This window comes from Physeter macrocephalus, chromosome 12 (genome assembly GCF_002837175.3).
Source record: "Physeter macrocephalus isolate SW-GA chromosome 12, ASM283717v5, whole genome shotgun sequence".
NCBI lineage: Eukaryota > Metazoa > Chordata > Mammalia > Artiodactyla > Physeteridae > Physeter > Physeter macrocephalus.
In genome coordinates this window covers 13509212-13527529 of record NC_041225.1, presented here as the reverse complement: position 1 = coordinate 13527529, position 18318 = coordinate 13509212, and the positions used below count along the sequence as shown (strand labels likewise).

Sequence of the window (18318 nt, the reverse complement as noted above, 5' to 3'; positions counted from 1 at the left end):
GCCACGAACCCGCGTCCCCTGCGTCGGCAGGCGGACTCTCAACCACTGCGCCACCAGGGAAGCCCGCACTTGGGTCTTTTTCTTGAGCTGACTCTCCCCCATTTTCCTCGGCCTGGAAAGCTTCCTTCCTCCATCACACACGCGCATATGCACGCACGCATGCACACACATGCCTGTTCCCATGGTACCCCTCTTTTCTCAGCACAAGGTACTCATCCTCAATTAATGTGGGTCTCCCCAATGCAGCCTTTAGCTCCACAAAGGGCAGCGCCATGGCTCTTCACCCCCATTGAGAGCGCCAGCGCCCAGTGACGCCCCTGCATACAGCAGCAGGAAATGGATGTCTCCCCATCCTTGTCCAGCTAAAAGTTCTCACTTCATCAGGGGGCAGGAGAGCAGGTCTACATCCCACTTCTCTGGCCCCGGCCAAGCCGTCCTCTCACTGCAAGACTTCTCCGTAGGCTGATACCATTACCCTTAGGCGTATGATGGCTCCTCTTTAAAACTTGTGTTTAATTTGCCCAGTCTCAAGAAACAGAAGTAGGCTTGGTATTAATGCATTTGTTGGGTAGCTGTGGCCCCGTGTGGTTTATAATTGTGTCTGGGGTGTGTCTTTGTTTTTTACACAGCGATTCCCTCCCCGCCAACTGAAGTCAGGGCCCACAACAGTACCGCACACAGCATCCTGATCTCCTGGGTCCCCGGTTTTGACGGATACTCCCCGTTCAGTGACTGCAGCATTCAGGTGAGCTTCCGTAATGAAAAGAAGTAGCTGTTTGGTGCTCCGTGGGTCTGCCTGATTTTTCTTCCTCCTGAGGATGGGCGCTGAGATCATTTCAACACCCCCGTTCAGAATCCCTTGACCTTCCTTCCCCCTGATCAGCGTCCACTGGGCATATGCACCATTTTGCAATGTTCTGCCCCTGCCCCTCCCCGTGCCCCCGTGATGCTGCCTCTTTCCTGTGCATGGTCCAGGGCCAACCGGAAGAGAAACATGTTTCCAAGATAGAATGTCATGAGACCAGGGAGAATTAATTTTTAAGATACAAAAACCCATCTGGCTTATAACCAGGAGTCCAAGAAGCCGGGTCCTCTGCAGCCTGGCTTCTCCTGGGTTGGTGGCCATGAAGGACAGAAGGGCAAGCACAAGATGGGTCATCTTCACTATTGAATGTAGCATCTCAGCCTGTGGCTGCCAGGGAAACCTGGGGGTTACAGGCCTTACAGAGTCATCACCCACTTTTAGCCACTACCTAAAATTGGTATAAAACAGAGCTGTAAGAAATATAGGTTAGCCATCCTAAAACGACACCTTGCCATGAGATAGGCTCTGCTCTGAGTGTTCATTTCATAAAAAAGGGAAGGGTAGCAGTAACGCTACCTTTTACTGAGTGCCCACAATGGCCCAGGGACTTTGCAGATATTCTCTTCCTTGGAACCCACACCAGCACTGCAGGGCCACAGTGCACACAGAGGCTGTGAGTGGCAAAACCAGAATTCAAGCCCAGGAAACTCTGACGCCCAAAGCAATGCTCAGGACCACCTGCTCCTCCGTGTCTCAGGAGAGACGTTGCAGGTGGGAGCAGGTAGTTGAACACACGTGGATTATCCTCTGAAAACGTGAATGCATTCTGCCTTGTACTTGATCATACAGTAAGGTAAGGGATTATTCTTAGTTTTATAAATGTCTGGTCTTATTAGGTAAAAACATATTAACCTGACCTGGGCCGGTCATGCCAACTCAGCTGAGAGAAGTGCCTTTCGTAGAATTTTATGTGTTGACAACTAGATGTTTTTAATAGCAAGTGGAACTCGTTTCTCTGCTCTTACTGCCTCCCACCCTTGTCTAACAGCTGTTCCTTCTCAGAAGAGTAAAAACATATCATGCCCAAAATAGCCTCCACCCTCACCCTGCTACCCACAGCCTTGCTTAATCTTGTCCAACGTTATTTGCAAACCTCCCAAGTACTGGTAAGTGTTAGGAATTCTCCTTGTGTCTACGAAGTCTCACCGGGGATATCCTTTTTTTTGAACAGCTTTTTTGAAATATATTTTACATACCATAATATTCACCCTTTTAAAGTGTACAATTCAGTGGTTTTTAGTATAGTCAGAGTTCTGCAGTCATCACCATTATCTAATTGGGACTGTATTCATAAGAGATATTGGCCTGTAGTTTTCTTGTGTTAGCTTTTTCTGGTTTTGGTATCAGGGTGATACTGGCCTTATAGAAAGAGTTGGGAAGCGTTCCCACTTCTTCTGTTTCTTGGAAGAATTTGAGAAAGGTTGACGTGAAATTGTCTTCAGTATTTAGTAGAAATCACCAGCAAAGCCATCTGTTCCTAGGCCTTTGTTTGTGGAAAGTTTTTTGAGTAATACCAGCTCAATCTTTTTACTTGTTATAGATCTATTCAGATTTTCTATTTCTTCGTGAGTCAGTTTTGGTAATTTGTGTGTTTCTAGGAATTTGTGTGTTTCTTTTAGGTTATCTAATTTGTTGGTATACAGTTGTTCATAATGTTCCATTAGAAGCTTTTTTTTCTTTGAGGTTAGAGGTAATGTCCCCTCTTTCATTCCTGATTTTAATAATTTGAGTTGTCTCTTCTTTTTCTTGGTCAGTCTGACTATAGGTTGGTCAGTTTTATTGATTTTTTTGAAGAACCAACTTTTGGTTTCATTAATTTTTTCTATTTTTAAAAATTCTCTGTGTCATTCATTTCTGCCCTAATCTTTATTTCCTTTCTTCTGTTTACTTTAGCTTAATTATTTTCCCCTTTTTGTTTCTTAAAGTGAAAGTTTAGGTAATTGATTTGAAATTTCTTCTTTTTTAACATAGGCAGTTATACTATACATTTCTCTGTAAACACTGCATTGGCTGTATACCATAAGATTTGGTATTTGGGGGTTTTTCCATTCATAATCAAGTTTTTGATCACTTTTCTTGTGATTTCTTCTTTGTTCTATTGGTTATTTAGGAGTGTGTCATTTAATTTTCACTTAGTTGTGAATTTCTGAAGTTTTCTTCCTTTGTTGGTTGTGGTTAGAGGATATACTTAGTATGACTTGCATCTCTTTTTTTTTTTCTTTTGGCCACACGGTGCAGCATGCAGAACTTCCCTGACCAGGGATTGAACCCATGCCCCCTGCAGTGGAAGTGTGGAGTCTTAACCATTGGACCACCCTGGAAGTCCTCATCCTTTTAAATTTATTAAGGCTTGTTGTATGGCCTTGCATATGTTCTATCCTGGAGCATGTTCCATGTGCAGTTGAGGAGAAGGTGTATTCAGCTATGGTTGGGTGGAACGTTTATATGTCTCTTAGGTCTAGGTGGTTTATAGTCCTGTTCACTTATTCTGTTTCCTTGTTAAACTTCTGCCTCATAGTTTTATCTATTATTGAAATAGGAAACTGAGGTCTCAACTATTATTTTTGAATTGTGTATTTCTCCCTTCAGTTCTATCAGTTTTTTTGCTTCATATATTTCAGGACTCTGTTGTTTTGGGAACAACCAGGTCCTGTTTCCCTGTATATGGACATAACTGAACCTACATATGGACACAAATAAAGCATGGACCAGCCCTTTTGTTAAGAAAAAATGAGGTATAGTTTTAGGTGCACAACATAATGATTCAAAATTTTTAGAGATTATGCTCCATTTATAGTTATTATAAAATATTGTCTATATTCCCTGTGTGGACCAGCCTTTTTAAAAATTGTTTCCAGTTACTGAACTGTTTGAAGAGTCCAAGGGGACATGAGACTCCTTCCCGTAGGAAGGTGTTACCTTCAGGGAGAGTGAGGAAGAGTACTGCCCCCACTTTGAGGAGAGTGCGTCTCAGGGTAGACGTGAGGTAGAGGGGAAGTAGAGTAGGGTGGTTGAGCGGTCTGAAAACACCAGGTCACCCCTACAGGTGGAGGATGATCACACAAGCTTCACTTGCACTCTCTTTGCCTTGGCTTTGGGTGGCCAGGGCGTGAAATATCATCCTGAGACTGCCAAATTGCAGCCCCTCTTGCCCACCTTGGATCCTGTTGTGCAGGACATGGTTATCCTGTCTTTGCCCCACCAGCTAGCTCAGGCTTCCTTCACCCATTCTCCTTTCCATCTCTCTAGGGTTACCGGATTTAGCAAATAAGAATCCAGTTACTTTACAAGTTAATTACACTGTTGATTTTGTGTCATACCTATACCCATAATTATTGGTGGTCTATCTGAACTTTAAATATAAACGGGTGTCCTTTATTTTCTCTGGCAGTCCTAGTGAGGTTGATCAGAACTAGCTCCACAAGTTATATACTTTCACATTCTGTTGATTAACAATGTATTCCCATTTCTGAAGGGACCAAGTATCATTTTGTAGCAGATTCCCAGTTTGTTACAATTTTAAACTCTGACTTGGTAACAAATGAATGTTTTGGACAAGATTCATATCCACCCACTAGCAGGACACACCCTCTCACTTCCCTTGGTCTTGGCATTAGTTACTTTCTTCACCCATTTTTGGGCTATGGACTCTGTTTCTATATTTAACTCTCCCACGTATATCTTGCCTTTTCATGCCCTCCTTTCCCCCAGAACCCACTGAGCACTGTTAGGGAAACCCGTCTTCTTCTAGGAACATGCCCTCCAAGAGTGTCCCTGTGCCTGGAAATGGTCCAGCGCATTGTTCCGGAAATGGGGCAGGGGTGGGGAGCCAAGGTTTCCTCCACCTTAGTTCCAGCGCTTGGTCACCAGGAAGTAGGTGCAGACTCTAAAGTGAAGAAACAAAGAGTGATTTCTGCCAAGAGCCACCACCAAGATAAGCACACAGCTCCTGGTTTCTCCTCTGGTGGCTCCTCAGGCCAACTGGTACCCTCTTGTCACCCCGCAGAGTCTGCGGGTCTGAGTCAGAGGTGAGGCTCGGTGCCAGCGCCACCCTCATGGTATCCACTAGGGGATTTGGAATTCCAAAATGTTGATCTGTGGCCCCTTGACCTCAACTGCAAGCATACAATAACCTGAAATAACAGCATTGTGTTTCCACACCCTATAATTGCAAGCCCATTATTATCAGAAATATATTTTGTGGGTTTAAGATATTTTTCCCCAAATTGTTTTTGGTGGCTTCTGTTTTGTCCAATACTATTTTTGTCTTTCTGATTTTATATGTACAACATATTTTAGAAGTTGTGAAAAACATACAGGGAGAGAAAACTCTGCATGATCTCCCCATTCCCAGATAAGAGGTTTCCTTAAGGGAAAAGCTGGAAGTTTAGCCTAAGACTGAATTTTGCTGGGAATCCCTGGAGAGGGATGTGGAGAGACTGGTGGAGTTTATGGAGAGAAAGATGAGGTACAAGGACTCAGGGGAAAGAGCTGATGGGTTTTTTAAAGATTTGGAGAAAAGCTTGTTGGATGAGGTGCAAATGACCCTTTCCTATATCTCCCCACCAAAAAAATGCCATAAAATCTACACTAGCTGTGTTTGCTTTTGGAGTTGAATCTATATGGGAGTGGGAATTGGGAGGTAAGAATAAAGGACATGCTAAAATTAGCCTCAAGGCAAGAGCAGAATTCCTCAGGAGACATAATGAAAAGAAATACAGATTTTTTAAAAAAAAAAAATTAAGTATCTCATCTTCTAAAGTAGGATTTGGGAAATATTTTCTCTAAAAGGTCAGACAGTTAGTATTTCAGGTTTTGCCCCACATACGATGTCCCTTGTCTTTACTGCATATTCTGTGAAACAGCTGAAAAAAAAAGATCAAGAAGCGAAGGGATTCTGAGAGAGGAAGAGCTACTTTTATTATAAGTTATATTATAATGTAGAATAATTATAATGTTATGATGACAATTATTTGCTCTGTTACCTGCCAGAGTGAGAACACTTATTTTAGGCATTTTTCATCGGGTCCTCAATTGTTGCACAGTGAATAGCATGAGTAATACACAGTGATCCTGGTGGGAAATTTAAGGTGTGGCCCGAAAGGAAGCAGGTACTTCCCCTCAGTGGAGAGGAAGGGCCATGTACACCGAATGCATGAATGCCCCAAGTCTGACATTCCTACCCCCTTACTAACGCCTGGTCCACAATTTTACTCTTCATTTAGGTCGAGGAAGTTGAGCCACTGAGTCATGGCTCAGTCATGATTTTTAACACCTCTGCTTCACCACATCTGTATCAAATCAAGCAGCTGCAGGCTCTGGCGAATTACAGCATCGGTGTGTCCTGCATGAATGAAGTCGGCTGGTCTGCAGTGAGCCCTTGGATTCTGGCCAGCACGACCGAAAGAGGTAATTCCTGCGGTTCAGAATGCATATTGTGCCTGATGGCATGTGATGAAACAGATCCTTCCCAGTGGCCTCATTCAGAGTTTAACTTTTTCTTTGTGTGGCCTTCATCTCTGGGATAATTTTATGGAGGTCACCAATGAAAATGGGAAAGATGTTTCCCTCTATAATTGAAAAGGGTTTAGTGACAAACCTTATACTTGCTATGTATAGGGAATATTTTCTTTTACATAGGAAGATATTAATAGTAGCACACTCTTTATAGCATATATTATTTTAATTAAAATATAAGTATATGAAAGTTATTACTCATAGCATCAAACTTAAGAAAACTAATAAATGTGAAAGTGGCTAATGTTCAGTAAGCACCTACTACATGCCAGGGACCATCTTAGGTACTTTACATGCATTATTTCATTAGCTCCTCATAGCAATCATATGAAGTAGGTACTGTTGTCTCTACATTATTTTCTTATAGCAAATTTTATTTACATCTGTAAACTTTCACTTCTGTGTGCTGCTTTTGATTTCCAAGAGTTTGTATTTTTTCTACGAATATTGGAGTGAATATTGTAGTTATGTTACATTTGAATTGTCCAGTTTCCATTATTTCCCAATTTAGAGCTCTGGATTACTCAGAACCTCTTTCCTGCCCTTAACTCCAGCCTTACATAATCAGTGCTCCAATTTTAATACAGACGGTGGGACAGGTCTAGGTCATAAATTGTTAGGGCTTAATCCTTGCACAATTGAAACTAGTGCCAAGGTTGTAAAATATCTTAAACGAGGAAGAGAAACCTCTGAGAACAATTTTTATATGGTGTTTCATTTTCATGCAGTTCAAAAAACTTTCTGGTTTCTGTTTTGATTTCTTCCTTAACCCATTAATTATTTAGGTGTCTAACGTAGTTTCCAAGTATTTGTATTAGTGATTTCTAATTTCATTCTGTTGGGGCCAAAGAACATAATTCATATCACTTGAATCCTTTGAAATGTATCAAGACTCATTTTACAGCCCAGAACATGGTCTATCTTGATAAATGTTCCATGTGTACTTGAGAATGTGTATTCTGCTCTTATTAGATGGAGTGTTCTATAAATGTCAACTTGGTCAAGTTAGTTGACAGTGTTTTTCAAATTGTATTCTTATTGATTTTATGCCTCCTTTTTCTATCAGTTATTTAGCCGGGTGCATTGAAATCTGTAGTTATAACTGTGAATTTATCTATTTCTATTTGTGGTTCTAGCAGTTCACATATTTTGAAGTTCTGTTACTTTGTGCATAACTGTGTAATATTACTATGCTCTCCTAATAAATTGGCCACTTTATCGTTATGAAATTATTTTCTTTATCTTTGGTAATATATTCTGTGAAATCTATTTTATCAATATTAATATAGCCATTTTACTCTTTCTTTTGATTACATGGTGTATCTTTTATTCATACTTATTTTTAACTTACTTGTATCTTTATATTCAATGGATATTTCATGTAGGCAGTACTTTACTTCACAATCCTTGCCTGTAAATTGGGGTATTTAATCCATTAAAATGTAATGATATCATTCATATGGGTAGATTTACATCTGTCTTCTATTTGTTCTGTCTGTAATTTGTTCCCCTTCTTTTGGATTAATTGAATGTTTTTATTCTATTTTATCTCCTTTTTGACTTATTAGCCATAACTCTTTTTTTCTGTTCTTTCGATGGTTGCTTTAGGGTTTATAGTATACAGGTTTAACTTATTACTATATACCTTCAAGTGATGTTATACCACTTCAGGTATAGTATATGAACCTTAAAATACTATACTTTCATTTTTCTTCTCCAGATATTTATGCTATTGTTGTCACTCATTTTACTTTTACATATGTTATAAACCCACACTAGATTATTATTTTTGTTCAAATAGTCATAATCTTTTAGAGTAATTTATATAATTATAAAAAACCTATATTTACCCAGTTGGTATTTACCCAAATGGTAGTTACCATTTCTAATGTTATTCATTTTTTGGTGTAAATCTGTACATATTTCCATGTGGTATTATTTTCCTTCTTCCTAAAGGATTCTTCATTACTTCTTTTAGTGTGAATCTTGGTGAGACATTCAGCTTTTGTATGTCTGAAAGAAATCTTTATTTTACTTTTGAGGGGTTTCTTTGGCCTTCATTTTGTAAGATATTTTTATTAGGTATAGAGTTCTAGGTTACTCCACTGTCTTCTTGCTTGCATTGTTTCTGATAAAAAATCTGTTGTAATTCTTAATTTATTTCTCTGTATAATGTGTCTTATGTCTCTGGTTTTCCTTTTGTATTTGATTTTGAGCAATTTAATTATGATGTGCGTTGGTGTAATTTTCTTTATATCCCTTGGGCTTGGGGTTCATTGAACTTCTGAGGTCTGTGTGTCTATAGTTTGCATCACATTTGGAAAATGTTGGCCATTGCTTCTTCAAATATTTTTTTTCTGTTCCCACCTCTCCTCTCCTTTGAGGACTCCAATTACCCATGTACCATATCACTTGAAGTTATCCATAATTCACTGATGCTATTACTTTTTTCCCTGCTTTTCTCCTTGTGTTTTATTTTGGGTTGTTTCTATTACTATGCCTTCAAATTCACTAATCTTTTCTTGTGCAGTACCTAATCTGCCATTAATTCTATCTAGTGTATATTTCAACTCTCACATTGTAATTTTTGTCTTTTTTTGTATCTTTCCTTCTCTACTTAACTTTTGGACCATGTGGAATACAGTTATAATAACTGTTTTAATGTCCTTGTCTGCTAATTCTAACATCAGTCTTATTTCTGGAGTGGTTTTGATTGATTCATTTATATTCCTGTTGTGGAGAGTACTTTCCAATTTTTCTACATGTCTGGTAATCTTTGGTTGGATTCCTGACATTGTGATTTTTACTTTGTTGAGTGCTAGATATTTTTGTATTCTTATGAATATTGAGCTTTGTTTGGGGTCAGTTAAGCTAATGGGAAAAGACTGATTCTTTTGGACATTGCTTTTAGTATTTGTTAGGCTGGACCAGAGCAGTGCTTCATCTAGGGTCAACTATTACCCACTATTGAGACAAAACCATTATGTGTACTCTACCCAGTGCTCCTTGAATCATTAGATTTTCCAGGCTGATTGATGGGAACAGGCACTATTCCTGGCCCTGAATGAGGCCCAGCCACTCTTACCTTTAATTTTTTCATGTGGTTCTTTTCCTGTCTTCTTCCAGAGTCATCCTAGTGACTCCTTTGCAGTCTCCTGGGCATTTGTTTTTCTTGGTTTACTGTCTCTCATTCTCACGGAGCACATTCTCAGTTAGCTCTAGAGAGAATATATATATATATATATAAAAACTATGGGACCTTGCATGTCTGTTTGTCATACTGGATTGGTAATTTTTCCTAATAGAGAATTTTAGGTTGGAAATGATTTTCCCTCAAAATTTTAAAAGTATTTCTGCATTGTTTTTTAGCTTCATGTGTCATTGTAGAGAATTTTGATAACTTGAGTTTTCTAGGTGAACTGTTTTTTAGTTTTAATTTTTTTAAATATCTTTTCTCTTTAATCATGGTGCTGTAATGAGCTGTGATGGGGGATTTGTTTCATTCATCATCATAGGCATTCAATCTAGGAATGCAAATGCTTTGGTTTTGAGACTTTTTTCTTATACATTTTTTCCTTTAAAAATGTTCTTCTATTTTTCTTTCCAGATAACTGTATTAGACATTTGTTGAAACTCTTTAATTGCTTCCTCAATTTTTTTTCCCTCAAATTGGCCTCCTTTTTAAAATTTTTATTCTATTTTTCTTTTGGAGATTTACTTGATTTATCTTCTAATTCTTCTATTGAATACTTTATTGAAATTGGCAATATAATGTATAAGAATAATTTTATTTTTCATTGACAGTTTTTTCCAGTTCTCAATTATGAGAGCCTTTTCTTATCTTTGGGTATGTTAATTATTGGTTTTGTTTGTTTGTGTTTTAGTTTTCTCTAGTTCCCTACATTGTCTCTGTCTCCTCTGAGTGCTCTGTCCTGTGTTTTGTTCTGGTCCCTGACATTCATGAAGGAGGCCTCCCCAGCCTCTTCTGATCTTCCACTGTCTCCTATTGAAGAGTGAAGAACCAGCGATTGATGGGAAGCTCTGTGAGCATGGGTGGGGCTTGTAGGCTTCACTGTGAGGTGATTGGGTAGCGACCTAAGTGTTTTAGTTTGGGTACCCCCAAGTGTCAATATTGGCTTTCTTTTCCCTGGAGCCACTTACTTCCTCTAGAATTGAGTCTCCTCTCTGCTGCCGCAGGAATATGAACACAGCTGCTGATGCTCTAAGATCAGGTGGAGAGGAGCCAGAGGTGGAGTCCCCCTCAGTCAGTGTATGAACTTCCTCTTATTTCCCTAGTTGTCAGCCCCTCATCGTGCCTCCATTCTACTGGTGCCCAAGTCCAATAGCTTTTCAGTTCAGAGAATAAAGCATCCTGTCTCCTGTGGGAATTTGAGGGATACCTGCCAGCTGTGTGTGGGAATAGGTTAGAAGGATCTCGAGGGCTACTTACTGATCAAACTTTCAATCTTCCAGTTTTATTCCCCACTCTGGTCCCTGGGCCCTCTGCTTCTGAGCCTCTCTGTGGTTCTTTGGGGAGAATCAGCTTACTGAGTTAATTACACCTTCTTACTCTGCTTTTCAGCTTTCATATGTATGTTGGCATTTCTCTTCCACTGTTGACTCCTCTGTACCCTGTGAGTTTATAATGTTTTAAATTTCTTATTGTCATCATAGAGGGGTTTTAGGAGGGAGTAGACATAATGACATGTTGAGTCAGCCATGTTTCCCCGTAAATTCTACTGTGTGACTCGTTTCATAGGTACAGCTTTAGCTATATGTTTCCTAAGGTGAAATTTGCTCTAACGTCATTATTACTGCTCCTGGAATCAGCAGAGACAAAGAGGTTATAGTGCCCTTTTGTTTCCCTTTCAGATATATCAGAAATATACAATTTAATCTCCCCTAAATACAAATACAACAACAGTTTGGTGTATATTATTGCATATTTACTCTTCCTATATGTAAAATAATTATTTTTTAGTTTCTAAAATGGATCATTGATACGTACTTTTTTGCAGTTTTATTCCCCCCCACCGTTAGATATTCTTTCATATCAATTTACATGGTCTCGCAAATTCTTTTCAGTGTGGGGTAGTGAGTATTCCATTGGAAAATTATCAGAATTTATTGTATCGTAATTACTGACTGGACATTACATTTATTCCTTTCTGTCACTATTATGCTTCAATGAATATAACACTACCTACAGAAGAATTTTTCTAGATTAAATTCATGGAAAGAAAATATTGGACAAGAGGCATATTTTTTTCAGTTTTAATAGCTACAGTCAAGTTCTTCCCTCCCAAAAAAGAATGTATTTGTGATCTTGACTTGTTTCCCAAATTATTTTGTACACATACTGTACCCACATACATACTTTTTCTAAAAAGTGCGTTAACTCTTATTATCCTTGTATATAGACATTTTGACATAAAGTGGATATGTGGCTTGTGTAGAATTTACTGTAAACCAGAGAGTGAAAACCAGTGCTAAATTCTACACTTTGTCACCTAACCCAGCAAATAGTATTTGACCCTCTGATCTTCATTCATGAGGTATCTTACACACACACACACGCACGCACGCACACATACACATACATATTTAAATTAATTCACTGATTAGCTGTGTTCAGATCATTAGTAACCTGGCTCTGGACTTTAAAACGTGGCTTCCTTCTGAGATCGGCAGTGTTCCCTGCCTTGTACAGCTCAAATGACATAGAACTGATCCCCAGCTGGCCTTCTTGACCTTCTACTGCACAGGTGTCTACTGGAGAATCCTCTTGGAGTTGTATGTGTTTTGCTTCCCCAGGAGGAGCCCTTGAGCTCTACCTACCTCCTTCCCTGTCTTCCACTTCTTTGTTGTTTTAGTTTGGAAAGGGCTTACTTTTTTAAAAAACTTTTATTGAAGTAGAGTTGATTTACAATGTTGTGTTAGTTTCAGGTGTACAGCAAAGTGATTCAGTTATATATTCTTCTTCAGATTCTTTTCCATTATAGCTTATTACAAGATATTGAATATAGTTCCCTGTGCTATACAGTAGGTCCCTGTCGTTTATCTATATTATATATAGTAGTGTGTATCTGTTCATCCCAAACTCCTAATTTATCCCTCCCCTCCTTTCCCCTTTGGTAACCATATGTTTGTTTTCTGTCTGTGAGTCTGTTTCTGTTTGATAAATAAGTTCGTTTGTATCATTTTTTAAGATTCCACATGTAAGTGATATCATATTATATTTGTCTTTCTCTGACTTCACTTAGTATGATCATCTCTAGGTCCATAGCGCTTACTTTGTGTGTGTGTGTGTGTGTGTGGCCTTTTTAAGAGAATTTTATTTGAGTGGTTCTTATAAAGATTGTTGCAATATGAAAGTCATTTGTTTGATAGAAATATCAAGCTGTCTTGTCAAACACACTAAAGTAACCCAAAAATATATTTCAGAGCTCACAGAGCCTAAAAAGAGCAGAGATTATATGCAACAAGACAAAACCTATTTCTGCATTTCCTATTTCTTGCTCAGACTGCTTCGCTTACCAGCCTGTCACTAAACATCTTGAGGAAATGCAGGGATCATTTTGTTTGGAATCTTAGACACAAAGCTTACTTTTTTAAACTCATGATATCTTAATGGTCCTCGATTGAAAAGAAGGTGAAAGTCCACTATTTTTTTTTTTTAAAGAAAGGTGACATCGAAGAGATTTTATCATGAAGGAAGCGTTGGAAAATGAGAAGAACTAACATTTTCTGAGTGCCTACAATGAACTAGACACTGTGCTAAGCACTTACATATACTATCTTAATAAATCTTCCTAGAAATGTATGAAAGTCCACTATTAATCTCAGTCTCATTTGAGCGCTTTGAATAGAAAATTTAAAAACCAAACGTACAAAAACCAAGAAGAGGCTTCCCTGGTGGCGCAGTGGTTGCGCATCCACCTGCCGATGCAGGGGAACCGGGTTCGCGCCCCGGTCTGGGAAGATCCCACATGCCGCAGAGCGGCTGGGCCCGTGAGCCATGGCCGCTGGGCCTGCGCGTCCGGAGCCTGTGCCCCGCAACGGGAAAGGCCACAGCAGAGGGAGGCCCGCATACCACAAAAAAAAAAAAAAAAAAAAAAAAAAAAAAAAAAAAAAACAAGGAGAGAATGACTCTCTATGCGCCTTTCTTCGTACTTCCTCATCCTTCTCTCCTTTCTCTTTTGTAGCCCCGTCAGTAGCACCTCTGAATGTCACTATGTTTCTGAATGAGTCTGGCAACAAGGTGGATGTCAAATGGATCAAGCCCCCAATTAAGCGGCAGGATGGGGAACTGGTGGGCTACCGGATCTCTCACGTGTGGCAGAATGCAGAGATGTCTGTAAGTCTGAACTTTAACGGAATGCACTTGTCTTCTTGGATTTGCTGATTTAATACTGCTTTAGGAGCTTTCCTTTTGTCCTGAAAAGGCCTGACGTTATTGGGTTAGGCAAGGCACCTTTCAGTGGGAGATAAACAATGTAGTAAAAATTAGAAGTGCCTGAAAAGGTACAAAATTCCAAGAAATCTTTGGGGCTTTCCTCACTCACTCTTCATCCATTCATTTATTTCATTAGTCAATGTGAATAGGACTCATCCTCTGTTGTCACCTGATTCTTGCCTTCAGGGAACTTAGGCTCTTTGAGGAAGACAGTGTGCGCTACTCAGAGGGGTTACCGGGCTTAGCAGTCCTGCAATTCATAACCTCTTGGAAATTCCAGAAGATGATTGTCAGGGAAGACCCCCAGCCTCATAGCGGATGGCAAGAGTAACTAGACCCCGAAGGAGAGGGTCGAGCAGGCCAGCAGGTGGATTGGCACAGCCCTGTAGGACGTACAGTATAGCACAGCTTTGTTAGATGTGACTCCGGTCAAGCCCAGAGGGCCATCTGATTTTGATTGCTGAGAGGTCTAAAGATGGTGGGAACATCTGACCCAAGACAGAAGTGGTGAGGGGGACAGCTGGCTGTGGTTAGGTGGGCAGCTCCCAGACAGGCCCCTTTCCCACTTGAGAAAGGAAGAGGGTTGAGGTGACACTGACTTCTCATGACACAGAGTATCTGTAGAAGAGCAGACGCACTGGCTTTATCCTCAGGACTGTCTCTTCTTTACCGCCATTGCGGAAAGCATGCTTCTTTTGTGTTGTTACAATCCGCATTGATCTAACCCTGGTAACAGGTCAGACTTCAGCATCCTCGTGGCATCTGTAGGGAGCATCACAGGAAAGTTACAATTTCTTGGCACGAGAGAGGAAAGGGGTGAACAGCTGCACTGACTGATGATGTCCAGGCTTTGTGTCGGGCACTTTTAACCTCATATCACCCAGCTTTCACCAAGACTGCTGTCTTCCAAAAGAACAATTTAAATTTATTTTTTTTTCTTTTCCTGCCTCAGTTTACCTATCAGGAAGCAGACTGTCGGATGCAGTAGTGATGGAAAAGGAAGAGAGCTTAGAAATCCATGGTTTGTTCTGCCTCATAGTAGATGATAAAAGGATGCTATTTGTACCAGTCAAAACCCTGCTTCAGAGAGTTGCAGCTATGAGATAAGAAGTCTCTCGTTTCCTGGTCTTTTGTCTCGGAGCATTTGTGCAAGGTGCCTATAGGTCACATTTGCACGCTGTCCGAGGCAGGGGAATCAAATGCCTCTCTTAGAGGATGGCTCCTGCTTACAATACTACATTCTTAGTAGAGATACATGAAGGTCCAGTGATTGCATTCTGACTCAATAGGAGCTTGGGCTGGCGGAAGATAGTGATTTCTCAGCAGACACTTGAGTGATGTAGGAACAAACCAGTTTCTTTAAAGAGCTGAAGGTCATCCTTTCTCCTTCTCCCCTGGTGTAGGTGAAAGATACTTCTTTAGGGGGGACCCCTGAAGCAGAGGCGTGCTGAAGGGCCGGAGTGATGAAAGCCTTACAAATGACGTGATGTGGCCAAGGAGCCCTAACACACAAGTGCCATTAACACCCAGCCTTGCATTCTCTCTGCCCTTTGTTCAGAATGCTCCCCTCTGTAGTGAGAACAATACCGCCACAGTTAGGGCTGTGACCTTTCCAGTCATTACCTCCTTGGAGATGCTAGATCATCCCAGCAGGAAGGTCATTTGCAACGTACTCACGCTCTACTCTGTGCATCACGACAGTCTTGTGACAACAGAAGACTTAGTGGCTCACTTTACTTTGGGTAACATTCTCTGAGGCAGCTAAGCTCCCAGCTCACCAGCCGCAGCTGGAGACAAATAAGAACACTGAAGACAAGCTCAGCCCAAGAGGGGCCTAAATCCCCCTTCCAAAGTGAAGCTTGAAATGACCTCTGTACCCATCACTTCGGTTCCCTAAACTCCCTTCTTTTCCAAAGGGGAAGAGTTAGACACAACTTCCTCCCGAAATCGTCCTTTCATTTTCATTTTTAAACTGTTACTAGGGACTTCCCTGGTGGTCCAGAAGTTAAGACTCCATGCTCCCAATGCAGGGGGCCTGGGTTTGATCCCTGGTCAGGGAACTAGATCCCGCCCACAGCAACTAAGACCCAGTGCAGCCAAATAAATATTTTTTAAAAAGAAATAAAACTGTTACTAAAACTACATCTTCTTTATGTAAGGTGATGAAATTGGATATTTTTGGAAGATATTCTTATTTATTACTCTAATAAGGGAGGGGTTTTTTTGTATGGAATTTCAGAACTTTCTTGAAGTTGTCTTTGGGTGGCTTATTACAGTTTGCTGGAAATTTAGTTTTCAAAATTTGTACCTTCAGTATCCTACAACTGTTGTGTCACTTTCAGACTAAGAAACTCCAGGTGTTTACTGTGTGGACATTTACTGTATCTTGATGAAGTCATCAATGGTTTTGCTCTCTTTTTCTTGCTATCCCTTGCCTTCCAAATCACAGCTTAAAATACAAAGGTCAGGATCAAGTAAAATCTGTTCTCCTTGAAGTTGGAGCTGTGCCTTGCTCATCTTTGTACCATCTGAACACAGGACCTTAAACTTGCTTTGTAGGCATTTATGGCACTATGAACTTGATGTATGGACCTGGCTGACATCTAAACCAGCAGAAGAATTTCTCTCTCTGAATAGGACAGTCTTTTGATGAGTGTGGACTGGTATTTCTTGTCCCATTCCCATAAAGTGTCAGTAGACCTGTGAGAATTCAGTGAGCAGATAAGTTTATAAAATACTGCATATTATACCCCCTTCTGGAAGACCCACAGTGTATACTGGCAAGTTCAAGGTTCTCCAGTGTTCCGCAATAAATAAATCTGTTTACCTTTGACCGAGATTTGTCCGAACCTTAGACAGAGACTCATTTTTATACGTGTCATTCTTGTAGAGCTTATTGTTTTGGGATTGGGGCTCTAATGCCGGTTTAACTGTGTTTGGAAAGGGTGGAGATCTGTGATCAGAAGGAAGTTTCATAGCCGATTATAATGGGCCAAGAGATATGACATGTAGAACCAGCTTCTTTAAAGACACAGGGAAGCCACAATGCTCAAGGCTTCCTTCCTTGGGCCCAGACCCCGGCCTCCTAGCAAGCTGCATGCCTGGAGGGTAGATGTGCCCACTGCCTCTTCCCTTTCCTCATTTCTCCCTCTCACTCACTGTCACAGGAGGGCAGAGCATGCGAGCTAGTGTCATTTTAAGGTAAAAAGAACAAGTGAGGTTCTTGTGAGACAGGCCAGACAGGGGTCTGAAACATTTCTGAAACCCAAGGATCCATCAAGGATGGTACCTTTTGCCTGGAAGAGAAAGCTACAATGAAGAGCAACTCCATGAATGGGTCAAATAAAATTCTTGGTTTGGGAACTAGACAACCTTGATTATTTTCTCTAGTGCACCAAGACTTGAAAGATACTACTCGCTCAGTTCTATCCTAGAGCCTTACAGTTATAGGGAAAGAAGATCAAAATACAGCACCTTACAGGTGCTATAGGAATGTAGGAATAATAATAACCATCATCAGTTACTTACAGTGTTGATTACTTTCAGACCCTGTGCCAAGTGTTTTACATAAAAGGCCTCATTTAACCCTTACAAAAACGCTGTGAGAAAGATACTGTTTTCTCAATTTTCATTTGAGGAAACTGAAACTCAGAAACATTGAGTAACTTACCCAGAGTCACACAGCTTAGAATTGCAGCATTGAAATAAGAACCCAGGTCTGACTGACTCCAAAGCCAGTGCTTTTCAGAGCCCCACTACTCTTCTCCAGATGCCCTTGGCTTTCTTCACAGTACAGTGTCTCTTGTTCAAATTCCACAGCATGGCCTCTTAGCAGAAAGAAGTGAAAACAGGACAGGTTTCAAGAGTAAGATGTGAGGATTTTACACTGATGATTGTGCATTTGAAGCCCTTTTGAACAAGTTTGTTGTCACATGGGGTAGTTCTTTCCCTATTGAAGGTTACTGTTCTTTGAGATAATAAAATGGGCCATATTCTTCTTTTTTTTTTTTAGCCTAAGTAATTTGATTTATTTATTTATTTTTGAATTTTATTTCATTTGTTTCATACAGCAGATTCTTATTAGTTATCTATTTTATACATATTAGTGTAAATGTCAATCCCAATCTCCCAATTCATCACACCACCAGCACCACCCCCGCTTTCCCCCCTTGGTGTCCATACATTTGTTCTCTACATCTGTGCCTCTTTTTCTGCCTTGCAATCTGGTTCATCTGTACCGATTTTCTTGATTCCACATATATTTGTTTATATACGATATTTGTTTTTCTCTTTCTGACTTACTTCACTCTGTATGACACTCTCTAGGTCCAACCACATCTCTACAATTGACCCAATTTCGTTCCTTTTTATGGCTGAGTAGTATTCCATTGTATATATGTACCACATCTTCTTTATCCATTTGTCTGTCGATGGGCATTTAGGTTGCTTCCATGACCTGGCTATTGTAAATAGTGCTGCA

The 18318-nt window shown here is 40.2% G+C and overlaps 1 protein-coding gene across 1 annotated transcript in view; it reads left to right on the top strand.

The window, feature by feature from the left end:
- Positions 1-18318, top strand: part of MERTK (MER proto-oncogene, tyrosine kinase) — a 126525-nt gene that overhangs the window by 57070 nt on the left and 51137 nt on the right. Inside the window, exons 6-8 of the mRNA XM_024129837.3 lie at positions 630-745; positions 6091-6274; positions 13588-13739. Coding sequence (XP_023985605.1) covers positions 630-745; positions 6091-6274; positions 13588-13739 — 452 coding nt within the window. The remainder of the gene's footprint in view (positions 1-629; positions 746-6090; positions 6275-13587; positions 13740-18318) is intronic.